This window comes from Papilio polytes, unplaced genomic scaffold (assembly GCF_000836215.1).
Source record: "Papilio polytes unplaced genomic scaffold, Ppol_1.0 DF821511.1, whole genome shotgun sequence".
NCBI classification, from domain to species: domain Eukaryota; kingdom Metazoa; phylum Arthropoda; class Insecta; order Lepidoptera; family Papilionidae; genus Papilio; species Papilio polytes.
In genome coordinates, this window is record NW_013527693.1 from 1064465 (window position 1) to 1091676 (window position 27212).

Genomic DNA, 27212 nt, shown 5'->3' on the forward strand with positions numbered 1-27212 from the left:
TAGCACCTTGAGTTGTGTTGACGGAGTAAAACTTACCAACAATTATATGAACATTTTGAATTATTACGATATGTTTTGTACCATTAACCTCCGTATTATTCCATATTTACCTTAATTATTTACGGCCTTATTGTTCATCGACCTTGTATTTTCTCTTAGTATCTGTCATTTTAACTATCTTATTTTTCTGCCTCGCCAAATTCTTTTTCCTTACGTAGGCTTTTTGGCCGACATTCCAAAAGAAGGAGGTACTCAATTCGTCCGTATTTTTTTAATTTTTATTTGTTATATTTTAGTAATAAGATCAGATCAGATTGATCTTCGTATTTTTTACGTAATTTTCTAAGCATAATGCTATTAGTTGTGGATATGTGGTAAGTATAATTACCATGGAATTACGTGTATGACTAGCGGCAGTCAACACGAGTTACGTCTCTTTGTGACTATTTGTTATGTCATGGTCAATTAAAAACAAACACAAAGAATTGCAATTTTTATTATGTTGCCTCAACATCAACTCGTCATGACAACTTAACGCAGCTTATTGCAATCTTACTTTGTTAATTCAACGGTGATGAAGGAGGTTATTATCACATTAAATAATAGTCTTTATATGATTTGTCGACCTTTAATTGTACCCCGGAAATCAATTTTGAAGTTCTATTCAAATATTCATATTGAAATAGATCTTCAGTTTGTAACAGCCAGATGTGATATAACTCAAACCCATTGGCGCTGTTTGAATTATAAATATACCGTCCGAAATATCTATTCAAAGAGGCAAATGTTTCGGCCTGTTTCGCATTACGGTTCTGCTGGTATGTTTTGGTGGCGCTTGAACCAAATATATTACGATGAAAGTGTTTTAAGTACGAAATCAAAGACTATTTATAATTCGGGACATCGACCGGTGATTCACAAAATTCCATGCATAATCCACATTTGAGGACAAAGACGTTTATATTAAACTTAAACGAAGTGTTGAGGAAAGTTTTCTTTAGTGATTTATGCGGAAACTTCTCGTAACGGTGCAATAAACTACACGACTACGTCACACCTTGTGCCTCTAATAATGGATAGTCTTGAGACCCATTGTAATAATTGGTTTTTAGATTTTTGGCTGTATTCCAACAACGCTGCAGGAATTCATTGTTGATACAGTTTTGTCGCACTGTCCTTACTAAAATGCCTTTTTATTGGCATTGATAATTAAGTGTATAAACTGTTCATTTCATTCTTAATTCATTACCGTGGGAATAAATTCGCAATGTGGTTTTTATTGTTATTCGATTCGCATTTTTGTTTCGTGAAAGTATTGTTACAAATTACACGATATACTGTTAAACTGTTCCACTGCATACAAATTACTGTAAATTATTGATTATGTTATTATTCTTTATTTTATGAAAGACTGTAGAGTAGCTGAGTTATTGCTCGTTTGGCTAAAGGTAAGTAAAAGGACCACTCGGCCACTCTAAAGCCATGACATTTTCGAAACATTACCGTCGTTCTTACAACATCATAGGAAATGTAGGTGTTTAGCACGTACACAACGTTAATGGTCCCTTGATTACGATTTAGTATAATATTTAGATGGTATTAAGTAAGTCACGTACTTCAAGACATAAATGACTTGTAAAAGGTTTGTAGGACGTGACCGACTTTAATGAATTTTAATTCACCTGGGTGTAGTTGTAGTTTTTGATTAAAGTGCAAACAGACGTAGTATTATTTTAATCCATCATAAGTGAAAAAAAAAGGTGCTGGTATTTTACGACCGTGCCCAAATTATCACTCAGGGTATTTGGCTTTCGCTTTCGCCAGTTAAGGTCGTAGATGGGAAATTTTGTGCGTTGTGTCTTTGCCGTCGCTTCATAGAGTTAAATGGAGGACGGAAAATATAACGCAAACAATTGTAAGGACCATTCAATCAAACACAAGCCAGCTGTCAAGTCGATAAGACGTGGTTTTAACGCCATCACGCTATTTCTATATTTGTTGGTGAGGCGATAAGGTGAAGGTTAATCGTGTTTTGAATGAATTATCCGTTATATCGATTTCATTACCAGTTTCTCCTCGTTGTTTATCCTCGTTTTTTGCCAATTTTTTGTGACGTCTTCTAATTGTCGTGTCGGAAGATTAGTTATTAAATTATGCAGACTATAGTTAATATTAGTCATTAAACAAATATCTTACTAATGTGTAAAAAGGCGTCAGTGATTTAAATGTTATCAAAGATTTAGAACATATTGTAGCCATTAGTATCATAAATTCGAGTTATAGCTTTTTTCTTTCTTTGAGTGTTATCTGAATTTATGACGCTTTCTAAATCATCTCACGTGGAAGTTGTTTTCTTTGTTATGATTTATGTCGTGGTAAAATTGTATTGTATTCCATGTATCCTAATAGACAATATATTGTAATCAAAAATGTTTAAAATATAATCTGGATTATACTATTAGTACAAATTGGATGCTTTAATTTAAAGACTGTGATAGATAGCACATACTTTGATGTTACTTATAAATGTGCAGATGAAAATCTCTTATGTAAGCATTTGCTAATACTAGGTGATTGTTATGCGAGTTGCCCGTTTGGTCCTTGAAGTCAGATGTAATTTGCAAGCAGTATTCAATCCAGATTGTCACGTCGTCGATTCGTGCTACAGTAGGGATATACGTTTATTTTTCTATGCGCATATGTATGGCTCTTTAAGTGTAAACGTACCGAGATTGTTTTACAATCCGCATGCGATTAACGACGGAATTTTACCGACTAATCCGATACATTATAATATTATCGTTATTGTGTATATTGCATTCCCAGAGCTCGCGAATATTTTGCAAGTAACACCTACAATTATAATACAATATAAATAATTAGAGAGGAATCATGCCAAATATTTAGCGCTGAATTTATTGGAAACACGCGTTAGCGTTATATTACAGATCAGATTTTAGAACTAAACATACAATGTAAGTAGGATTGAGGATAAATAGGTAACCGACCAAGGAATATGTAAGATTTTTAACAAAATCTAAAAGAGCATTGATCGTGCTAGCGAAAGCATAATCTGTAATCGTTGGTCATGAGCTAAATTGCTTATAAAACTTTTTAATTTGTTATGTGATAAATAGAATATACATGAATATGTTACCTTGACAGTTTTACTGCCAAGCTTTCACTTTTCACCAGATTTTATTCTGAGGAGCTTAAGGTTAAGGCCAATAACGTCATTGTGTAAGCCAGCATTCATTACATTCTACATTATATCATCAATTAAAATGGAATTTTGAAACTGAAATCTATTGTTTAAAGCAGATGATTGATTGATGTCATTAGTAAATTTAGTCATAGGGAATTTCAACCGTCGTATCTATTGACTTCTTCGGTACCGTGTATTTTTGACATCATTTCGTAAGTGTTTATTGCTTTACTTGGCATTGAATAGTTATTTAAGTTATTGATTTAACAAATTTGCTAAAATGAATAAACTAAAGTGCAGCAAATAAATGAAGATTAACATTTTTTCCATCAATTTATAAAAAGTACTGTCGTATAAAGTAATAACGATCAAACATAAACAAAAGATTATCACAACGTTACGTTACAAAACTACGAAGCGCTGAAGCTCCATAAATAATTTTATCTTATCTGTTGCGTTGCTAATCTGTGTAGGCTAGTGTCGGGGTGTAGTGCTATTGTTGATGTTAAACCATGTTGGTCGCTGGCGCACGGCGCACGTCTCTCCCGGCGTCCCTCGATAAGGATCATGTGGCACTCATCGACGTTGACGAGGTAATTATTTAATCAATGTATGATAACATGGATTAAGTAACGAAAATCTTACCTTCAGATAAATACACAGAAAAATAAATAATCTTTTTTTATTGAACCTCGTACATGTTTATTAATATTAAAGTTACAATGAAGATGATAGATTGTGAACGCTTTATGTCTGCATTATTGTGGCATAGTTTATATTGATAATATTATTTGTTCTTTAAAATAGGTGGTTATATCGGTGCTTGAACTTGATTTATCAGAAACAACTTTGTGAAAACAAAAACAATGTAAAACCCTTAACATAGTTGCAACTTCGTTTTATTATTTTGTGCCGAAGTCGCAATATGTACAGGCTTTCATTTTAGATATCATTTACTGGAAATAACTGATAACATACTTTAAATCATGTTTTTATTAAAGTACAACCTTTCATGAAAATTTCCTTTATCTTATCGTTTATTTTTAGTGCCTTCACTTTTTTATTTGCGTCGCTTTGTATTCACATAGTCCTATGAAACGTTAAAGTATATCTACTTCGATATAGTTTAATTTCTAAAATAATCATCTTCAGACCTTTCTTCGATGACAGCAGAATACAATCAGTGTAAAGCCTTAATTATCTTTTGAAACACTTTGACAGATATTATAAAATCGATTTGTATTAACGACATTCATTATGAGTAGTCGCTACAGCTATCTCAAGAGTTCTTGGCAGGCTCAATGCCAACTCAACCAGTTGTTGGTGCTTCAAGCTTTACCCATTGTTCGACTCACTACTTATTCCTTCATGATTGACTCAGGTCAATGTCTCAATCGATTAGTCCTCAAACACTTAACACCAATTAAAATGACCTTACGATTCCAATTCGTGTAAAATCATAATTTGCGTATTAAATTTTCGAATTGGAGTCTCGAACACTTCCTAAAACAGATGTGTCCTTCGATATATACATTTAGGTTCTTTTGAATCTTCATATAAAATATAATACTGGGGTTTGTGAACAACCGTATATTCAATAACTGATGTAGATTACAGAATTGTTGACACATGCCTGTCATATTCCATTTGTGTCAACTATGATAGATATCAAATAGATGTATGCTATTATGATTTGTTTGTAATAGCATATTATGTAAATGGCGATTGTCAAGATAAGCACATGAGTTGCTCATGGCTTGCTGAACACAAAGGAACGGCAGCCATTAGGAGCTATGGCCGCGCCAATTGCCGCACTCCGCCGACTCCATTTGGATTGTGTAAGTGCTGATTATTAACTCGGGTTTAGTTGCGTTCGCTCTGCTTTCAACCAGATTTCTTCTGCTCTGAAAATGATGAATTGTTAATGGCTGGTCTATCCTCAACTCTATCTAAACTTTTGATATTTCTGATTATTTCTCTTTATCTTATGAATAGCCGTTGATAGTGTTATTCGAATGTAAACAATTCCTCAACTGGTTTTTCCCCGAAATTATTAGATATCGAAGTACTTAGAATTGAAATTGAAAATCGTCAAGAAATTCGTCGATAGATGCTGCCATGCCTGCTGCATCACAAAACATTATCTAATAAATTTATAATAACAGAAGTATACTACGCATTATTTAGTTTACTGATAAGTTTTTACTTTCACAATGTTTTTGTTTCGAATTATCGATGGCCACTCCCATTTTATCTCTATTTATGGCTCTATTTTTGCTAAAAATCAATATGATAATACCTTAGATACATGAATCATTTTAGTAATTGTATGATTAACCTTGTTAATTTATAACTACTTCATTGTCAGCATTTGTAGCGCTCTACTAATGATGATTCTGATAAACTCACGCTTACTTAATTTGACTGAAAATCCTACTGTTAATTGTTTAAGAATATTAGTATTTGTTCATCATTTGTCAATTTTTCTTCATTATTATATTCTTATTAATATAAAAATACATAAGCAGATGTTATTATGTTATAATTTTTTTTGTGGTAAATGCAAAAAATATTACGTTGGTTTTTTTTTGTACGTCATAATTGTCTGTTCTTAAGTTCTTGTCGGAATGGTGTAGTCGGAGTCAAAGACAATGCTCATTGCTCAGGCCTCGGTCCCAGGTTAGCCCTGGCTGTGTGTGCGTGTGCTCGCGACGGTCGACGGCACACTACTGCGCCGCACGACATCGATTCGCGGCACAAGCAATCGCCTCATTCAGTCACCAGTGCGCAGCACCACGGGGAACAAGTGTTTCTAGTTGTACACGTTTTATTTTATTTTTTAAGTTTTTTTATGCAACCCTGAGAGAAAGAAAACCAGTTTTAAAACGTACACGACTCCTATCTAACTCAGCTAACTATTGAAAAAGTGCTTCGAGAGCTCCGCGCTCGATCTAGCTTGGTTTGTGTGTTGAGTAATATTCAGTGTTAGTTGCAGTGCTTGTGCTTTTGATAGAAACGGACGATTTCGTTGTGAACGTGTTCCAATTTGGGAATTCACCACGAGCGGGCTCAAAGAGATTTACAGTCAAGTGAGTTGAATTTGCTTAATGAATGTCTTTGTCGTCTTTTGATATGCTATCGATAATTACATTTTCTTAATTAATTTCTTAATTATTATTGTATAATCAATAACATACCCCATTAGTTTATCAGTAATTTATTAAATTATCTATATTATAAAAGCAATATAAAAAATAGTACAGTTAAACATATAAAAAGTAATTAAAAGCAAAGAGGATTGTCTAGTGATGAAGTGCTGACAAGTTGGTGTTTCCACCACGTCACTGCCGCGACTGTGCGAGTTCGCTGTATCGCTACAGCTAGTCTTATCTGGCCCGGCCACTTTTGCACAGTTTATTCGGTTGTTTTGAACTTGTATATTTTAGTGTGACTGATGTGACGTCACGATTTTTTGTTTATCCTGTCAAATATGTTTTGAGAAATTTCACCGTAGCTGTTATAGTCATTGGTAAATACATAAACCTACTTTTCTATATCATATGTAAAAAAATATTTCATAGTAAAAATACATATAAATGTATTTTATACATTTTATAGATATTTATACAAGGGACTACAAAATTCTCCTTAGGTAATTAGTGTAACTTTCACTAAAAACGATTACGTTTTACCCCATAGTGAAATCATGTCTTTCGCGGTGTCTTAATAGACTTTTAAATCTATATAAATCGAAGAAGATTTATTTATTTATACATCTAAAGCTAAAGCGTAGCTTTAAATATCCTAATACGTTTTATGTAACTTGTAAACAATATTCAGCTAAGAGGTTACCGAAATATGTGCGTTATCTGTTTTACATACTTGAGCCAAGGTCGCGCTTTACGTATAAACTATTTATCACTTTGTACGTACACAATCAAATAACCAAAAACGTTTGAACTGAAAAACGTCCGTCTGCCTTGTATTTATCATTGTGTTCTCAGCATATAGTCTAAATATGTGGGATTCGAATTCGCTTCAAGATACATATGTCACTAATGGTACATATACCAGGTTGTGCCAAAATATCCAATAACAAACTATAAAAAAAGCGTAAAGTTGTTTGTTATTATTTAAAAATTTATATATTGATCCAAATAATAAGCAGTTTAAAATATAATTAGACTGGTAAGAAGTATGTTTTTGGTAGAGTTCCATGTCTTATCAGAAACAGAAAGGTTTTGTAGCATAGATATATGGACCCTTGATAGCTAAGACTTACTTGAACTTGTACTTCTTAACCTAGGGGTTTGTTATAAAAACTTGAGTAAAAACCGACCGACCCTGTTAAATGTCAAGCGACACTTATATTGCCTGCTTTTTGTTGCATAAGTATTTTCACTTTGTGGTTATAATATGGGATGGCGTACTTCTATGTATTAATTCAACAATCTTTTTTAATCGTATGGTTTATCATATGTTTATGCTCTTTGTAGAATATACTCAATAAACATACTGTTCTAAAATATACGGTAAATCATTTGTGGTTAGTGCTATTTTAGCTATAAATACTTATAAGGGAAGTTAAGTGCAAATTACTTTATTTGTTATTAGTTCCGAGGTGTTAAATTAGTGTAAAATGAAGACTAGACTTTATTTGCAGCATCCAGAATCGTTATAAAGTGGTCTTAACAAATAAACACCCAGAAGAAAGGGTCCTCCCTGCTTTTTGCATAACTAAGAAGGAGTCAATCAAGACGTGAGAATTACCATATGCTTTTATATTAAATAGTAAAAAATGCTTTGCATTTATGAAGTTAATTTACGCCGTCTCGCATAAGTAGTGAAATTGTCGAAGTACGACAGGCTCGGTGTTGCCCGAATGCTCTAGAAAATATAGGGACATAAGAACACAGTTTGACCTGCTACTAATCGACTGATACTTCAGTATATGTTAAATCATTTAAAGTGTTTAACATATAATTTGAAATTAATTTTTTTGTAACTCTGGACTTAGATTAGTTACACTATTTCTTAGCTTCGATGAAGAAATTGCAAAAAAATATCTTCATCGTCCATTTTTCTTATCGCACTGTTTTGTATAGAGCTGAAGTAGAGTCTTTAAACATATATTCTGAGAAGAAATTGACGTTGGAAGACGCATCCTAATTTCTTGGTATAGTGTGTTTATATTTTTTAATACTTCGTATTGCTGATACTTTTAGATTTTATCTGTATTAAGATATCTTGCAATCCGAATAAACAATCTAAAGTCGGTTTGATTGTCGGTTGCCATGTAAAGTTAAGCGCTGTATCGTGATGGGATGCCGTAAGACGAAGTGCGTCCGAGCCTATAGAAAGCTTCATGGAAAATTCCACTGCAGAGTTACAACCAGACTCCAATGTTCATTCTCCTTTGTCTTTCGTTATGACCCGCATTGTGCTGTGGATGCTGAACTTTTTTTTTGTTTAGAAAGTCATAATCGGATTTAATATTTTTATCTAAGCTATTCAAGGTTTTAAAACGGATTCCTTTGTTTTTGTAGAGATAGCTGATAAAGTGAAACCTCTGTAACACAGCAAACGCCATTTCTAAGTTCTGGTTGTTATAAGAATAAAAATTAACATTCTTGTAGATATGAAAACATTGATTTAGACCCAGCAACAGTAACGGAATAAAGTCCAACAGTAGTTTTCATACTTTTGTCGCAAAAAAATTGTCTAGAACTAAGATCTAACGAAGTGATTACTGTGAACAGTTGTCGCTTGAACTAACATGTACTCTGTATCGGAACATCAATCTGGTTAATAAAGCGAGCGAGTGTGGGCGTTAAAATGCTGCTAGAAGCAAATACAATTCATGCTCCCATTACTTTACGAACATGCCACCTGTCATTTGCGACTCTTACGTAATTATTAGCAATGTTTTTTGTAACACGGACATCGACAGTTCAAGCTCAAGGCAAAGGCAAACATGAAATCTTTTGACTCTTTCAAATACTAGACTTATAGTTTAACTTGCGTGTTTTATACTGTGTTTTTGAGGTTTCCGTGATTTATTAGTGTTAAGTTAAATTATGTTTAAACGCAGTAAAACTCAAGTTACGTAGTTTGGAAACGCATTTCTAGTTGTCGAACCGAAAACACTAATGATTAGTTAAACATAGCTGGGAAACCGGCCATTAGTTGAATTATAGTGTACAAGGACATTACAATCTTATTAGCCATGATTAATACAGATTTTCCGTGAATGAAAATGATGAGTCAATGTTTTTGGCATCAGCCGATACGTATAGCAGTCACCGAAATCACCATTACAAGTATCTGATATTCTATTTAAATCTGATACGATATTTTTTCTCTACGTTCCATTTCAATTTATCATGCATTAAAATGGTATGCCGTGATAGAAAACATGTTTTTCATCTTCGCGTTGATATGATTCCATCTTCTCTTGTTATTAAATACAGTACGATCTGTGTTTATAAATAGCTGGCGCCATGTTTTGATATGACCGGTATGTACTAACGTTTATTGGTAGGAACCAATAGGAAGGATCCTATGTTGTGTATAATATCCATTTCTTGATATTTAGCAGACAGGCGTTGGGAAAGTGCTCTTTATAGTTTTATATGTAGATTTTGTGGAAGAAGATGCTATGTTGTTTGTTTCTACGATCTGTTATTTTTACTGACGGTGTTATAAATGGATAGTAGATTAAAAGTACTAAGGAAATTACAAAGCTATTATGGGAGGTATAAATTCAGATTGCACCGCCATCCTATTCAGTTTTATACATTATTATTCAATTTTTAATCCTTTAATTCATCCTAAATTCTCCAAATTTGTCTCTACGTAAATAAAAAAATATGATGTCATGTTTTTAATTAAAACTATTTCTTAATTGAGTATATAAACAACTTACCTCTAAAAGAAAATTATTCAACTGGGAATTAATCAAATTAATTTACAAAATTTTTCTGAATTGTAAGGCCAGGTGTAATTAATTTTGTATCGTGTTTGAAGTGGGGTACGTAATTAGGTTTATTAGATATCGGAAGACACGTTACACGAACATATGTAACACAATCATAGATCTGTGTCGCTTTGAGCAAGATTCCCCGAACAAAATATCATGTAAATTTGTACCGGGGAGCGCGAGCCCGGTACCGACCTACTGACCCATATGATATCCTAGTACAGCTTCGGGCCTATTTATGTTTTGCTGTATGTTTAAAGTTCATTATAAAATGTTTTGTAGTTAAAATTAATAGTAAAATTGCCCTCACATTCAAAGTATTCCATTTTTAATGAATAGTCATTTTAATGTGTTTTGTCTCCCGATTGATTTAATCAGCCTTGATTTCTAAACATAATTTTAGATCAAATTTTAATCATTGATCGATTTTAAGTAATGTCTGCCACTTGATATTCGTTTTGGAATCAGGTATGCCTATTTTATTCCGTATACTAACTGTAATATAATCGATGTTACTAATATTAGCGATTACTGGTTGAAATATTCTTTGTGTTTTATGGCACAGAAAAATATGTTCGTGGAAGAAACACAAAAACTCATTGACGGTCAAAGTTAATTTGACTGTAAGCAGGTCAAAGCCACACGTAACGACTAATGTGTTAGTAACAAAGGTGGGCGTCAGTGATATCGATAGAGAATATCTTGTAATCTCATGAATTTAAAAACAAAAGTATCTTCACCTACCTATTTCAATAATCGACCAGTCGTGGAAAAGTGTTAACGTTAGGACTACTTCCGAAATTTTCATTTAGAAAATTACAGTCATCTCTATAAGTCTTACTGAAAAAATAGGGATATCAAATCTTTTCGTATTACTGCTTAGGCAGTAGAAATGAATGGTTACAAAATTTCTTTTGAAATCCAAGATAGTGAATTTGCTAAATGTGTTTTCGTCATTTAGTATTTCGATAAAACATTAATTTAGAATTAGCACGTATCTTGATAATCAAATGATTGTTTTTCTTTATAATTATCGATTAATCATGTTAAATTCGTATCGGTACATTAGAATTAATCCATAATATATGTACACATAACGAATTTTTATCAGAAATGACGTAAGAAGCAATCACATTTCGATACGAACAATGCGATAAGCTTTATTATTTTTATATTTTGAAGATTAACTGCATATCAATTTTGCGATAATCTTACTGTTATCAATGGCCTGTTGCCGTCAAAACTTAAGTAATTAGTAATTATTACTATCGATTGTCGGAAACACCCACTTGACATTTCCTGAGTGTTTGCCAAAGAGTCCTAGGATACACGTGATTTCTCACAAAACGTTCCGCGCAACCTAATTGCAGGAAACATCCGAGTTGCGCAGTTTTCCGTTTTGACATTCTATTTTTAGCCAGCAAAAATGTATCGGCACGTGAAAGTTTTGATTGGTTCCGAAGCTTGATTTAATGGAATTTTTGTTAGGGATGTGGAAATTGTATTTGTACCGGCTAAACAATGTAGCTAATGGTTTAATTCGAAATTACAACTTGTACTTCATATGTTCGTCTGGAGTTCCCGTTGGACTTTTCCAAGGATTTTGTTTCGAAGGATGAATCAATTGATCTTTAGGTTTTAAAGACCAAATGATAGAATATCGTAGCAGGGTCTAAAGGAAAATTCAATGTTATGGTATTAACAAAATATTTCATACAAATTTGGCTTATTCGTATTTGTTTTAGTAAGACAACAGCGCATCAGACTTACTTTAGCGTTGAATATGAAATAGCATTAAGAAATTTAATAAACTAAAACTTCTACTGTGATGTAAATCGTTTCATTATTTTAAAATGAGAAATGACTATGAGTCGGTTGAGAAATCGATTTTCGAAATGTATAATTTAAATAAGTTGATATGGTGGACACGAAATTTACACGATCATTTAAAGTTGTTTAATTGTTTGATGTCTGTGAAACGTCGGACGATCTCGGAACCGGTTCCAAACTCTCAGAAAGACATGCATGACCTCATTGAGTTTGAAAATATTCGGGTTTTTTTGTGTATACGCTTATCTTCATGGCGTGCAAAGGCACGTGAAGCTTCAAACACTGTCAAAAACGCGAAACGTTACTTTCATTATAATTACGTAAATTATTTGAAGCCACATTTATATGATTTTATGGTCCAACAATGATTATTGTAATTTGTGAAAGAATTTAACTGTATGAAATTTAAAAAACAGTTATGAAAATTTAGTTTTATTAAAATAATCACGCTTCAAAACCATCATCCAAAGTCCATTTGGATCTTGGTCTACTTTATAGTGTTTGTGCAATGTTAGATAACTTTGTTGCCCGACGACACATTCTAAGGTGTGGTTTGCAGAAGCAAGCCAAGTTAAATATGTATATTCAAATTATTTTCGGCCGTCTATTTATGTTGTTTTGACGCTGTACGTGTTGCTCGGCGGTTCGTTGAAGCGGCAGTGTGGGGCGGGATTTCGCGTCACGTAAATATACTACGGACTTGGGTTCGATTTGTTTCGCGTCTAATTTGGTGACGCTGCCGGGAGATCGACGCAATCGATGCGTGGTGGTTAGCGCACAACTATTGCGTTTTGCTTACGTCACAGATCATCTACAACTTGTTTTCTTAAGGCAGGCGCTGGTGAATAATAGTTATGTGGGGAAATACCATTCGAGACTGACGTGTTTGGTACAATTTAAGGTGTCCTACAATTATATTTCACTATGGTATCCGATTATAATCCTAGTTGCCAACTGTAGATATACGTGACGATGTTGAAGCTGAATAACACTAGAATATTCCATGAAGGCAATTCTTTGAATTGAACCTCGAGTCGCCATTGCTCCGACGTGACTGCCCCGGGCAGGGCAAGACCGAGATTCTGGTTCGTAGGCTTCGTCGTACTTGCATGCAAAGTGGTAAAAATATGCATTTTATAAGCTTTATCAATCGTTCATGATTTACTATAAATATAATGATTAGTTTTCGAAATAAACCATTGTTGTGTTTCGATAAATTCGTCTTTTTATGAATATGAAATAGAGCAGTGTTTTTCCTCTTTGTTGAAATTTTTATTCGAGATTTTTTTTATAAAAACAGGAAAATGTCTCTGTACTATTCGTTGCTCAGTCACTGGTTGTTTTTTCTTGTCTTTTATAACACTTATCAAACGTCCGGTTCTATTAGAGTGTCTTATTCATAACATGAAATGTATAAGAAGTTTGTAGGAACTATAGTTGTGTCGGTTATTATTGGTCTACAAACATTGTTATTGTGGTATAGTAAGTGATGATAGACAAGTTGTCAACAACATTCGGAATGGTAAATAAAATACAAAGTTCATCAGTTATTACGGTACGGGACAAGGTTTAACGTCATTGAATACCTTTAAAGTAAAACACACGTCTTAACTTCGTCGTATTAACTCGATTCTCTTACTTTTTATTGACCGACTTCCCAAAAGAAGGAGGTACTCAATTCGTCTGTATGTTTTTTTTATTTTATTTTTTATGTGTGTTACGGCATAACTCCGCCGCTAGTGGACCGATTTTGATCATTCTTTTTTTGTATAAGTGACGTTTTATTATGATTACACATTGTAAGTATTATTACTATTCAAGGTATTTTTCAATGTTATAATTCTTTTATCGGTGAAATGATAAACAAAGATCAAAGAATTTAAAAAGCTGGAAATGTCTGAATATAATATGAGGATTTTACTAAAAACTCCCATAGTTTTATTATGAACTTAAAAGTTCTCATATTCAATGTATTTTTTTTTTGTTTACATTGTATAAAACAATTTTTAAAATGATTAATAAAATATTTACTACGGAGGTAATAAAAATTTATGTTGGCTTTAATTTATATTTTACTTGCTATGTTTTGTATGTTGCAAAGATGTTAGCTCGTGTCGTCGACCCGCTTGTGTAAAAGGTAATTGTAATTGCATCAGAAATTATTGTTGCTCTGTCAACAATGTATAGTCTATATAAGTTTCATCGATGAGAGTTTTAAGAGTTCGTTATTTATTTTAAATAACAAACTTGATAAGAACTATTTATACACAATTTATTAATTGACACTGATTAAAATAAGAACATCACATTTATTTCTAACTTAGGAGCAAAGGGCGAAAAAAGTTTACTAAACTGCCAGGACATAAATCTTTTCTTTCTATACGAATTTAAGGATGACTAGTTCTAGAACAATATATTTCCTCGTTTGTTTTTTTCTTAGATATTACTTCTTGTGATATATTTTTCAATGTCAAACAAAACACAGATGCAATGAATGCAAAAGTAAAGAGCACTTAAAAGTACATGGAAAGAAAAAGTAGATACAATGTTGTACGTCGCAATTGTAATAAGAAACTGTTAGTAGAAAATAACACTTAGAGTCAGTCCTAACAATTTAACGTGTATAATATGTGATGGCAATATCGGATTTTGGTACCCTATCTGACAATGACGTCACTTTTAAGCTATCCGAGCCTCAACCAGTGGTGGGACAGGCCCTTAATCAGTAATAACAAATATAAAAACGAAATGTAGACTAACACTGTGTGCAATTTTCCCTCAAATTGTGACAAATTACGATAACGTTCTTCTGTAAAGATAATGTTTAGAGGAAAAAAGTTGTATCATTGTTTAGCACGCATGTAAAATATTAGCTTAAGGTTTATATCACCACTATCGTATGATGCGTCAGTCACCAGCCGCTGTCTAATTGAATGAATTGAACAGAAAAGTACTTGATAACATCCTCGTGTATATGACGTACAAATTTAAACATCTTTTATTAGTGCAACGTAAGATTTGGACTTTGATGAATTGATGATTTAGTTACTAAGAACAAGCGTGGGTTTTCTTTAGGAAAGCTTTACTAGTTAAAATACCGAGAGTTTCAAATTTTAATATGTCAGTATATTGCAGAAACAATCTGATAATGCTGAAAAGGCACTACTGAGTATGTAATTATGCTGATATGACACTGAACCTTTTTATGCGACTATTACTAGATTTCTGAAGTTTCCACTTATTTCATCATTACCTAAAGTAAGCAACACCTAGCGATTCATTAGCGTAAATTTGAGCTATGCTTCAACGTAGTAAAACTCCAGTTACGTAGTTCAGAAATTTATCGAACATGAACACGCATTTCATGAATTTATAGAACCAAAAACACTAACGAATGGTTAAATGCAGCTGGGAAACCAGCCATATGCAAGTTCGATAAACAGTTATAAAATGCAAGCCTTGCCAGCTCACGTTGGAACCCGAATGATAGATTCAGGTCACGCCGAGAAAGTGACCTTGGATTATGTCTTTTCGGAGAACGTAGTGGCATTGCCGATTAAAACTCGTTTTAATTTATTTAGAAATTACGTCGTAAATTCAATGTATTTAAAATTGATCAAAAATTGAACACCGCTATATCAAAGGAATTCTACAAATTTTTATTTACAACAGTTCAGCGTAGCTCCAGTATTTTTTTTGTAATAATAATAAAACGATATGAACCTTCATGGTGAGTAATAAATATTAGAGGTCGTAACTATTACGATCGTGAGTACCAACAATTCAAACTGGTTTGAAGCAATGAGCAATTAAACATTTATTAAATGTCGACTTGATAGTTATTAGTTAATCATCGCTTTGATTAGTTAAGAAAAAATAATACATTAATTTAGGTCATTAAAGTTTTCTTTGCTCTGAATTTCTAGTTTATTGGAATTTCAATCTTAACTTCTAACTAATGTTATAAATGTGCAAATTGAGATGGATGTTTGTTAGAGTTTGTCAATGAAATTTGGTACAGATGTAGAGCATAGTCTGGAAGAACACATAGGCTACTTAATTTTGTTTTGTTCAATTCCACGCGGATGGAGTCGCATTCGAAAGCTAGTTTAGCTAATAAATGTTGGCGTTGCATTTAAAAGTGCTTATTGTATGTTTGAAATGTATGTATTCCATACATTCAAATAAATGTGATTAATGAAGTTGAATGGTTTCTTTGTATACAAGTATGACGTATGCGGAATATCTACTTATAGGATAAACGCTTGTCTTAATGAAGATTATTGTGACGTAGGCACACGTGACATTTATTAACTCGTTATTCCTTGCTCGTGAAATGAATCTTTATCTATTAAGTTATATTTAGATGTATTTTAATTGACAACATAAACTGTTAAGTGATGTTACGTTTCCAATCATTGCAGTAATCAACGAATGCTCGTAAACTTAGTTTAAGGTTTCTTCAAATGTTAGAAGTCTTTAATGGACTATTTATTTATGGCCCTTGATTAGTAGTGTTGTTTCCGTTAGCCAGGCTGGTTTATCGTAGCATAACTTCTTCGCGATTTCGTCAGCTTCAGCTGTACAAATATTTGTCATGAAATATATGTATCGTTAAATATAGGTAATAGCGTGGTGTTTGAACAGTGCTGCCTGTCTTGTGAATGTATCGTAAATATGTACCAGATGGGATACGTCAAACATAACACCTTTCCACGTGTTGTCATTGTTCACAGGAATAAATATACGATTGTTTTGTTAATTTCAACTGCACGTTTTGCGCAGTTAATTATAAATTTTCAATGATTTAGTTTTAAGATTTTTTTTATCTTAAAGATGTCAAGGAGGAAGAATTTATTTGTGATAAGGGATTTAGCTGATTTTAAGGCAATGTTAACATATGCTTATTGCTTTGCCGCATTTTTATAGTTATTGTTAACGTTAATTAAAAATTGTGACAATCAATGCCATATCAAATATCTTGTTATATCAATTCCAGAAGGTTTTTACACGTGTGGAAGTTTCTATAATAAATGTTATGCTAGGCCAAATATCAACGCATTAGTTTAGTTAACATATCTTATGTAAAAATGTTTGCAGTATGCCTCGGTCGACAATATTGACAAGATTTATGTATCTCTCATGCAGAGTTTGCTGTTACCACAAAAACACGATCATAAAAATAACTCTTACGGGAGATCTTAAAGTTAGATCGTGATATAAATGTGGTTTGTTTATTTTTTATTTTCAAATGTTAAAATATATAAAACATGCTTCATTCACCTGATGTTCGTTATGGTCTATTCACACTAATGTACAGTAGAACGGTTGTTGTAGGTTATTGCACGCTCGCCGGCCTTCGGCGATATATTTGAATGAAGCATATTAATAAATCTACCTTAATATCAAATGCAGAGTCGTTTAATGGTTAAGCAGTCTTTTAGTGTGGATTTCTGATACATACATATATACAAACTCCCACCACTTAACGAAGGAAGAAATAAATAGAGACCTTTCTATAATATTATAGTTGTTTGTATTGCGTATGTTTTTACGGTGTTATGTTTGCAGGTGGACAGCGGCGGCGGTGGCTCGGCCGAAGTGATGGTGTACTCTCTCGGCTGGGGCATGGGCGAGCCGGAGCGGCGTGCCGTGGACCGCAAGCGCGCCCAGCCGCCCTCCGCCACGCACGCGCTATCCCCAGACGATGGTCATGAGGTCGATGTCTTACCCTTACACAATCAGGTAAAATCACATATTATGTTCTCATTTTCTTGATTAGCTCACTATTTTAGGTGTAGGTGTGTAGCCATGATATGTAAGATCGATCCCAATACATTTTTTTTCATTTTGTAGTAAGCTTTTATTTTTATATAATGAAAGGGGGCAAACGAGCGGCGTGAACAAAGTAGCTTACAAGTAAAATGAATTTTCAATATAATTACCACATTTCTTTCGTTTACTTACACCTCTAAGGTGCTTTCAATAATTTGTATTGTTTTAATTTACTTGTATAAAAGTGGAACAATGATATTTATTCTTAATATAAAATGCATGTGAAAAATGTAAAACACGTCAAGGCTCGCGCCGTTTTGCGCCTTCGAAGTGAGGCAGGCAATGGATATAAACTGAATTATCAATTTACGATCAACGTTACTTAAAATACAATGTGAGAATTTATTATTAACTTAATTTATTGAACAGTGCTTATAAAAGAAAATAATTATCAACAGTAAGCTTAAGAAATTTTTGATCTGCTAAACAGTTATTATGAGTACAGTGCAAATTGAATAATTTCAATACTCTTGGAAAATGGGAACGTTTTTTATAATTTTATCCAAGGTGACATGACAGATTGTGACTTGTCTAGAATCTAATAGAAAAGCTATATAAAATAATAATAAAAAGCGATTGATATTTCTAGACATTCAGTTTCGCAAGCTGCGTCACTCTAGACGTAAATAGTTGGATTGCTTGCATTCCAGGTCACCTAGTCTCTGGAATAACAAACGATAAATTTAAACTATCTTTGCGAAACCTTGATTTCAGTCAATGGGGTTTGGTCTTTATAAGCTTTAAGGCTATTTTTACTTCGTTTGTCAAAACAGAAATATGTCGTTATGATTGGCAGCAAGCCTATCGCTTTACTCTCGACATAATTTGCAACAGATAATTATTTTATAAGCATTGTTCTCAAAGGTAAATTTCAGTACAAGGTAACCATTATTCAAATCCACGGCCACTTTTGCTATCTAATAATTTAAATTAAACTCGCTTTAAACGGCACGCTTCTTTCTGGGACTTATAGTCTCATGGTTAATCTTTTAAGATATAAAACTTTATGAAACTACACATGCATCGAATATTTTCTATTACTGTAACGCATTTTTACACGACTGTGAGATGCGGATCTTGTAAAACGCATTCGTTAGTAACGCTCTGTATCGTAAATGATCATATAACGTTTACAACTGTACAATGAATTTCCATATTGATCTAATTCCTTTGTACTCTTATAATGTAATGTTATCTTACGACCTTGATCTATAGTCAATTACGTTTAATTACATTAAAAATGTACAAAAAGTGATCCGACATGCTGAGGACATCTAAGTACTTTCAAAGTCGTAATCCTTTTATATGCTCTTTTACACATACTAGGAATGACCTTAGTAAAGGTCCAATAACCCAAACAAAACTGGTTTATTCACACACGGTCTGTGCTGCTATTAAATTATGATTGAAAATGGGGTTTTTTGTTATCCGACCGGTCCCGTGTCAGACAGCGGTGGTAGTGTGGACGTTCGCAGGTTAGCCCGGGGCCGGGTCAAAGCACCCGTCCTTGTTTTTTTTATGTTCCTTTTACACCACGGGTAGTAACGATCGCCCGGCTGAGTGCACTGCACTGTTCACTGCGATTACAATTGTGCGTTCTGTGCCATATGTGACCGATTGTTAAGCTGCATTTTAAAATTTCATTCAATGATGCACTTATGTGGCGGGTATGAGAAATCTATTAAAATCGATGGAAGAGTTTTTGAATACTTTTGTAACTGACCTATAGTAATTGGTATCCATAAATCTTACCTTGACGTTTCTCTAATACCTATGAACAATGGTCCGATTAGAAAACAACTCACGTCTCATTCAAATGAGTGAAATAAAAGAGAGAAGACATTGGTAAATATTATTCAAGTGGTTCCGTTGCGTGTGCAGACGGCCATTGTGTTCGCCGCGGTACCTGTCGCTAATTTTTTTTATAGTTCTTTTGTAAAATAACCCGAACAATACCCAGCGACTGCGATCACTTAAATATTTTGTTCTAACCGGTTTGAAATCACCGAGGTTCCTTCACATGACTGCTATAAGCGAGTTTATAGTAATTGTCCATATTTGAGTCCTTTTTTTTATAAGATTCACTGCAGACATCATCGTATATGTTCGCCAAAAATTTCACGGTGGCCCTATTAACGAAGACTTGAAGGGAGATGCTATACGGGTGGTTATTCATTACGCATATTTTATTAACCCATTTGTCTCACTTATCTTATCGTAATATCATTGTGGTGACAATAATAGCAATGCTAATATTTTACTGTTTGTACGTTTACTTCTAATATTTAACTATTTATTTATTGTTATTCAATTTCAATATGACTTGTAAAGATGATAGATGTCAGTCATGTAAACTGGGTTGATATTCATGATGTGATATACATTCGTATTTTATTAGCTTTCGTCCGTGACTCTGTCCGCGTAAAATTAAAAAAAAAAACAAAAGTGCCTATGTGTTCCTCCACACTATCCTCTACATCTATGCCAAATTTCATCGAGATCCATTTAGCTGTTTAGGCTACAAATATCCAACCATCTAAACATTCGCATTTATAATATTACTAAGATTTCGTATAACAGTTTATACTCAGTTCGTGGTCAGTTGGGATTCCAAGCTGTGACCGGTACCTCTAAATCCGCCACTTTATGAACTAAGATACCACCCGAATGTGTTTTTGCCCTTTATTCAATAAAATATTCGTCCGTAAACTAATCGGTCGCAAACGAAAGTCAAATAATGCACAGGTTGAATTAATTTGGTGTATCTTTGTAATCGGATATTTTTATCGGATTATGGTATTGATAAGAGGACAAAGAACTGGCAACATTGTAACGATGTACTCGTGCCTTTACTGTTTACTAACATAATTTCAGAATAGATTGCTTTGTCTAATTCCACTTAATTTATTTATACATACATAATCTTTTACTTACTATCTTAAGAGCATATACTGCTAATCTTTTGCTAATAAGAATCACTATAAACATTGGTTCCTTGCTTTGAGCATATGTATTATTGTTGATCGAAGGTTCTTTGTCTTTGCTAGAGAAATAGGTCACAAATTTATAAAATTACTTTATCTGATACGAAAACTGGATAATGTTTAAGTTAGGAAATCATGTTCACACCAACCTTTACATATTCACAACCTATGCACATCACAATCACATATCACAATATTACAGATTTCTTGTGTTGTCAATTATTGTGTACGAATAAAGTAAATGAAAAATAAAGAAATGTATCGTTGAATTTCTTTTTTTATACTTTATGGCCAGGATAACTATATGTTTTTTTAGAATTATTTGAGAAGTGGAAATTTACGATTGTTCAAGCCAGTCTTAAGTATAAGGAATTACGAACGAGGGCTTCAAAGTATGATATCAAGGACATATTACGCAATGAACTCGTATAATTGAATTAATCTGTATGCAAGATATATGATTAATTATCAAGTGTAGTGTATATACGAATAATGTACATAATAAATCAGATACATGTACGTGCCAAATGCAATAGGGCAAGCTCTTAAACAGTATGAGTTATTCTTGGATATAGTATTTAGATACAGAGGCGACAGCTTATTCAGAAAGCCTTTGTATATTTATTATTATGTACTTATTTTATTTTTATATAAACGATAAAGATTTGCAACGCTCATAAACGTACCGTTCGGTTGTTATTTACCATAAGATTTCCTCAATCGAATGAGGAAATTGACTTGCTTTATTTCAGGTTATACTTGTTTTCAGATAAAATCCTTCGATTCAAAGAGGTCATCACATTTCTATCACTTCGTGGGTTGCTAAATAAGACTGTTTAGATGAAAGTAGAATGTGTAATACTTATAGTAGAGGTTAAGTCTCACCTTAAGCAATATAAGAAACATAATTGTTTGTGGAAATATTATAATAACACGAACCGGTTTTTTAAGTTAAATTAATTCGTGGTGATCTTGTTCCAGGTGGGTGGTCACACGCGGCTGCTAGTGCTGAACGACAGCACGGTAATCAAGCCCCTCAACATCCGCGAGCTGCATTTCTACCAGAACATTCCCGAAGATATACAGAACTTCGTGCCTCGATACAAAGGTGAGCCAAGACACTTGTATACTAGAAAATAAACATAATGCTCGGTAAGCTTTAAGATTTCGCTGAATGCACCTTTCATTGCATTTAATATGGTTTCATTATATTTATTTATTTTTTGTTCAGTATTTGTTCGTACAATTATCATTTTTTTCGCTTCTGTGTTCGATATGTGTTGTTTGATGGTACATTTTATACGGAGCAGTAAGGAGGCTGTCGATATTTTATTTTTAAACTCGTTATTTGTATCGATATTACTTGATATTCGATTTGCATTAAAATATTCGATATTGCTTCCTAATAAGTCACTTGATTGTAAATAGGGCATTCGACTGCTGATGGCTCATGCTCTCCTTATTGCTCTCTTTATCGTAATCATCATTTCATACTGTGTATGACAGAGACGCATGACAGTGGATACATTGGGCCCCGCTGATTACATTACATCTATTATTCTCGATTACTATTCGTATCAACAAGTCGTAGTTATTTTCTTTTTTGCTTTTAATTACAAAACAAAGCGCTACGTTTTTATATTTTCGCGTTAAATTATTTTTCTCATTATTAGTGTTCCGTTAAACAATGTAACTTATGAGGAGAATTCATAGCTTCCTGACCTTTACGGCTCATGCTTTAGATGTCAGAACACTTGAATATATGTAACATTTGACACACCTTTAATGGCAATGCGCTCCACGAGAATACCGACTCTTGCAAGTATATTATATCGCAAATGGCATTCGACTACATTCCAATAAGTCCAGATTTGCTTCTAAAGCGGAACGCTAATAAATACAAAAGCGTTTAATTTTTTGCTCTATATTAAATCAAGTCTTTAAATGAATAAATGCACAATATAATCTTTAGTATTCAGTACACTTTAACATACATATTTTTTCTTACAACATTTCATTACTCGATAGTAAAGGAATGAGAATGTAACCTATATTGTGCATTGAATAAATGGAACTTTTACCATTACGAAACGAGTATTTCGTAGTTCATGTTCGGAATTACAAAAGTTAGAGAAGAAATCGCTAAAGTATGTTGCGAAACTGGTAAAAGTTCAATCGAGTTGAGGATCGTCGAGCCAGTGATTGGTTTGCGACGTGGCACGTGTGTAGTTAGGCAGCGGGCGCGGACAGTGTGAGCGCGCGAGCGGGAGCGGGAACGCAAGCGGGAGCGGGTGCGGGCCCGGGGTGAGGAACACAATATTAGTTTCCTTGTTGTCGCAAGGGCTGCGGCGCTGCGGCGGGCGGAGCGACGCCGGCGGCACTCCACACAACCGCCTCTAATAGCGCCCTAGCGGTAATTTTACATTATGGGTTTGTAAACCTTTACTTAAACCTACACACACGCCATCGACGATCACATCTCCATACATCCGACAAAAGCACACGCAGTTCATACATCCACATTTGCTCTCATATACTCGTACAAGAACACGAAACATAACGCTGCTACAAAAGATATACAAACCCTTATTAAAATTACGTTAACTGTTCCTATATCCTTTATCCATCTAAAATGAACGCTAGCAATTAGCACCAATCAGATATGATAGTTGTTACATTTCCATGTAGTTCATTCTTGTACTCGGCTAATGCTCATGTCGTGTAAATGCTCATCAGGGGCCGGGTAGAACACCCGTCCCGCCAATACTTTAGTCAGTAAATCTTCTATTGTGAAGACAAATCTGTCCTATTTATTATCAAGTTAAGAGTGCAAACAGAACATAGGCTAGTGTTTAGTGTCCGGCAGAGCGTGAGTACTTATGATTTGGCCGTTTGTTGCAGGAGTGATGCAGGCTTCTAACACTGGTGAACAGAAATTGGACAAACGCTACTCGCCATGTTTCCGCGACGAGAACGGGCGCAAGCAGTCCCTGGGCGGCAAGCGCAAGCGAGACGACGTATTCAAGTGCGTATCCGCGGACGCGGCACTGCGGTCGCACTCCTGACACTTGTCATGTGTCCTTTATCATATTTCAGACCGCGAGAGGACGCCATTAATTCATACGATCCTTACTATAGCCACTAACGCGCTGACGACCAATTCACGCTCTGGGCGCCACCCGTGACTTGCGTCGTGGAGCCGTGGTAATGATGCATCATTTGATTCTAATGTAAACACTCTGCCAGTTTCTTATTAGCGCCTTCATTGGGTTTCTCGCGATTGCGGTCGCCTCTGCTACGTTATACATGTGCGCTTTCCTTTACAGATTTAAAGTTCATCGGAATGGCAATGCCAGCGAAGTGCTAAAGAGCATTGCGCACATGGACAATTCTAACAAACAATGTAAGTTTATTGCATTATTTTACGATTATTATAGATTCACTTGTTGTCAGTAATTTACACTAGCTGTTTCCGTGCGACTTCATCCGCATAGAATTATAAAAAAATCGTTTTATATTTCACATTTGTCAAATTTTCAATTGCAAATGTCAAACCATGGCAACCTTGCTTCCATGATGTTGGCAACAACTTATGGTTTCTTTCCCACATTAGGGTTTTTATTCAAAATATTTACCCCTAAGTTTAACGTGAAAATAATACCGTGAAAATATATAGCCTAAAGCGTGATGTAAGTGTAGGGCTTTTTATTAAAAAAAGAGTTATTCGAAAATATGCTGTGATTGTTGACATCTTAGGCAACAAAGAAGTGTGTGTTTACGCTTTATTATGTTATTATAGATAAAATTTAGTTTTAAATCTTTCAATCTTGAACTGAAATTTTAAAAGTTCTTTCCTGGGTAATAAATATCTTCCAAAGTAGAATATTGACTACTGCGTACAAATAAAACATCTCATAGCATTTATCACGTTTAGATTGCGCGTAGTAGAATAAAATTATCATAGGAAGTGTATTAATAGAGTTACCTTGGCTTTGGAGTGGACAATCACACTAATATTTACTTTACATACGGCTTAGTCCCAGTGTAACTGTTGATCTAACGTCCGTGAGAAACTTTGTTGCTTCGTTATCGGAAAGATCTAATACGGTTATCTCTACTTTATGTAACGCTTTATTAATTAAAATCTACATTATAATTTTTTTTTTAAATTGAAATTCCTAATATTTTATTACCCTTTGCAAATATGTTTAATCTATGGAAAATTGCTAATAACTAGATTTATTTTATCATCATTTATTTAAAAAAAAATCTAACTAAATTATTATAACATTTTCATGTTAACACTTGGCGTCATTAAACATATAATGTTTGTATTGGCACTGCTCAGTTCACATTACAATTATAGGTTACAATAATAAGTTCAAATAACGGTTTATAATAAAATTGTAACAATAAAGCTTCATAAATAACCCCCTTACAAAGTAGCATAATAGAATTTTTGAATTTGCCTCAGTAGTTTTTGAGTTCTTTTAATACATATAAAAATACAAATCTTTCCTCTTTATGATAAGCATTTAGATCTAATATTAAGAAATATTGTTAATATTGAATTAAGGGCGGTTTCAATTTCTGAAAAATTCTCGTGTTTAATATGGATGTTTCGTTAATGTCAGATTTCCTGATGATGGAGAACATAACTTCGTCGTACCGCCGCCCCTGCGTGCTGGACCTCAAGATGGGTACTCGTCAGCACGGCGACGACGCGTCCGCGGAGAAACGCACCAAGCAGATCGCCAAGTGTGCTGCCAGTACCTCCGCCACGCTCGGAGTACGCCTTTGCGGCATGCAGGTACACATTTATCTCCTTACTAGCTTTAAAAAAAAACTTAGTAATTACTAATTACTATCTTCTACATCTGTGCCGAATTTCATCGAGATCCATTCACCAGTTTAGGCTACTATAACAAACCATCATCATCTCCCCTGCCTTAACCTACTCCCGTAGGGTCGGCGCACCGGGTTTTCGTCCTCCAAAGCAACAGGCTACTATAACAAACATCCATCTAAACTTTCGCTATTACAATATTAGTAAGATTTAGGGCCTGTCCCACCACTGGCTGATTGAGGCTCAGATAGCTTAAAAGTGACGTCACAGATAAGGAAACAAAATCCGATATTTCCATCTCATGTTTTACACGTTGGATTGTTATCAGACAATTAACCATTTGGTGGGACAGATCCTTAGTCATTTATGTAACTGTAAAACTTTAAAGTGTACAATAACTATACAACTGCCACTACCTCGGTGACAGAAACTTTAGCGACGCAAAATATCGACGATCGTATCCCTTAAAAAAATATCTGTCCTTGATCTTTAACGGACTATAAAAAAAAGAAATCCAGTATCTGCTTCATTTAAATTCAAATCAATTATTTTACCAAACAAATATATATTTATAGATATAAATGTTGCTGGTTTTGTTTGTAATTAAGTAAGGTTTACATTTGTCGTTTCCGTATTGTTAGTTGGATAATAATGCTATGTGTCATGTTGCGATTGTGGGAATATTTTGTAAATCAACATTGGTAAAAGAATAATTACTTAACACATAATTTGCAAATGAAAATTTAAACACGGTATTAAAGTCAACCTTACTTAGCCTTTTACGAACACGCAAGTTAATTAACAGAAAGTTTCGACATTATTTATTTAATTAGCTAACAATCGATAAAGGGATTTACTGTTTTGTTGCCGGAAAATGAATGCGCTAAAAGGATTAAACACGGAAAGACCTTAACCCTGAACCTCCGTACATTGTTGTAAGGGCAAATTGTACTCGAGCGAGCTGGAAGGCCGATGCAGTATACATAGGAACGTGTTCAATTTGAATAAATTAAATAATTTACGCACGTCTTATTTGCGTACGGATGCAGGAAATAATCAAAGCGTACTTAAATTAAACTCGTGGAAGTGTATACGTGATAATTTGAGTAGATTTCCTGTCGCTAACATTGAATGCAAAAACATGGTCGTTTTTATTTATTTACTAGCTTTGACCCGCGACTACATCCGCGTGGTATTAAAAAAAACAAAAGTGAGTAGCCTATGTGTTCTTCCTGACTATCCTCTACGTCTATGCCAAATTTCATCGATACTCGTTTAGCCGTTTAGACTACAAACTCTATCATCCATCGATGTAGTGATAACTCTAAACCATTTACAAGAAAATATGTCAAGTAATTTATTAAGTCAAATTTTTCTTTGTTCGTTTCTCATTCATCCCCTCATCAGTTTTTTCGTTTCAATGAAATTAGTATTTTGTTGAACCGACGCACATTGGGCTGAATCAAGTTGCTCCATAGACAACTTTATCTGATGTTTGAAATGTCTCTTTTTTTTGCTTAAATGTGCTTTGTA

General features: G+C 34.0%; 1 protein-coding gene across 5 annotated transcripts in view; it reads left to right on the plus strand.

The window, feature by feature from the left end:
• Window positions 1-25713, plus strand: part of LOC106108602 (inositol hexakisphosphate kinase 2) — a 36225-nt gene extending 10512 nt beyond the window's left edge. Inside the window, exons 1-7 of one of the 5 annotated variants that reach the window (XR_001225953.1) lie at window positions 3703-3798; window positions 17586-17759; window positions 21815-21941; window positions 23735-23858; window positions 23930-24037; window positions 24160-24236; window positions 25468-25483. Coding sequence is in view for 3 of the 5 variants with exons in the window: in XM_013289845.1 (XP_013145299.1) it covers window positions 3718-3798; window positions 17586-17759; window positions 21815-21941; window positions 23735-23858; window positions 24160-24236; window positions 25468-25694 (810 nt within the window). In the remaining 2 variants the exon portion in view is untranslated. Of the gene's footprint in view, window positions 1-3702; window positions 3799-5968; window positions 6295-17585; window positions 17760-21814; window positions 21942-23734; window positions 23859-23929; window positions 24064-24159; window positions 24237-25467 lie in introns of those variants that run through there. The other 4 variants (XR_001225954.1, XM_013289845.1, XM_013289846.1 and 1 more) reach the window with 4 other exon arrangements.
• The last annotated feature ends 1499 nt before the right edge of the window (window positions 25714-27212 follow it).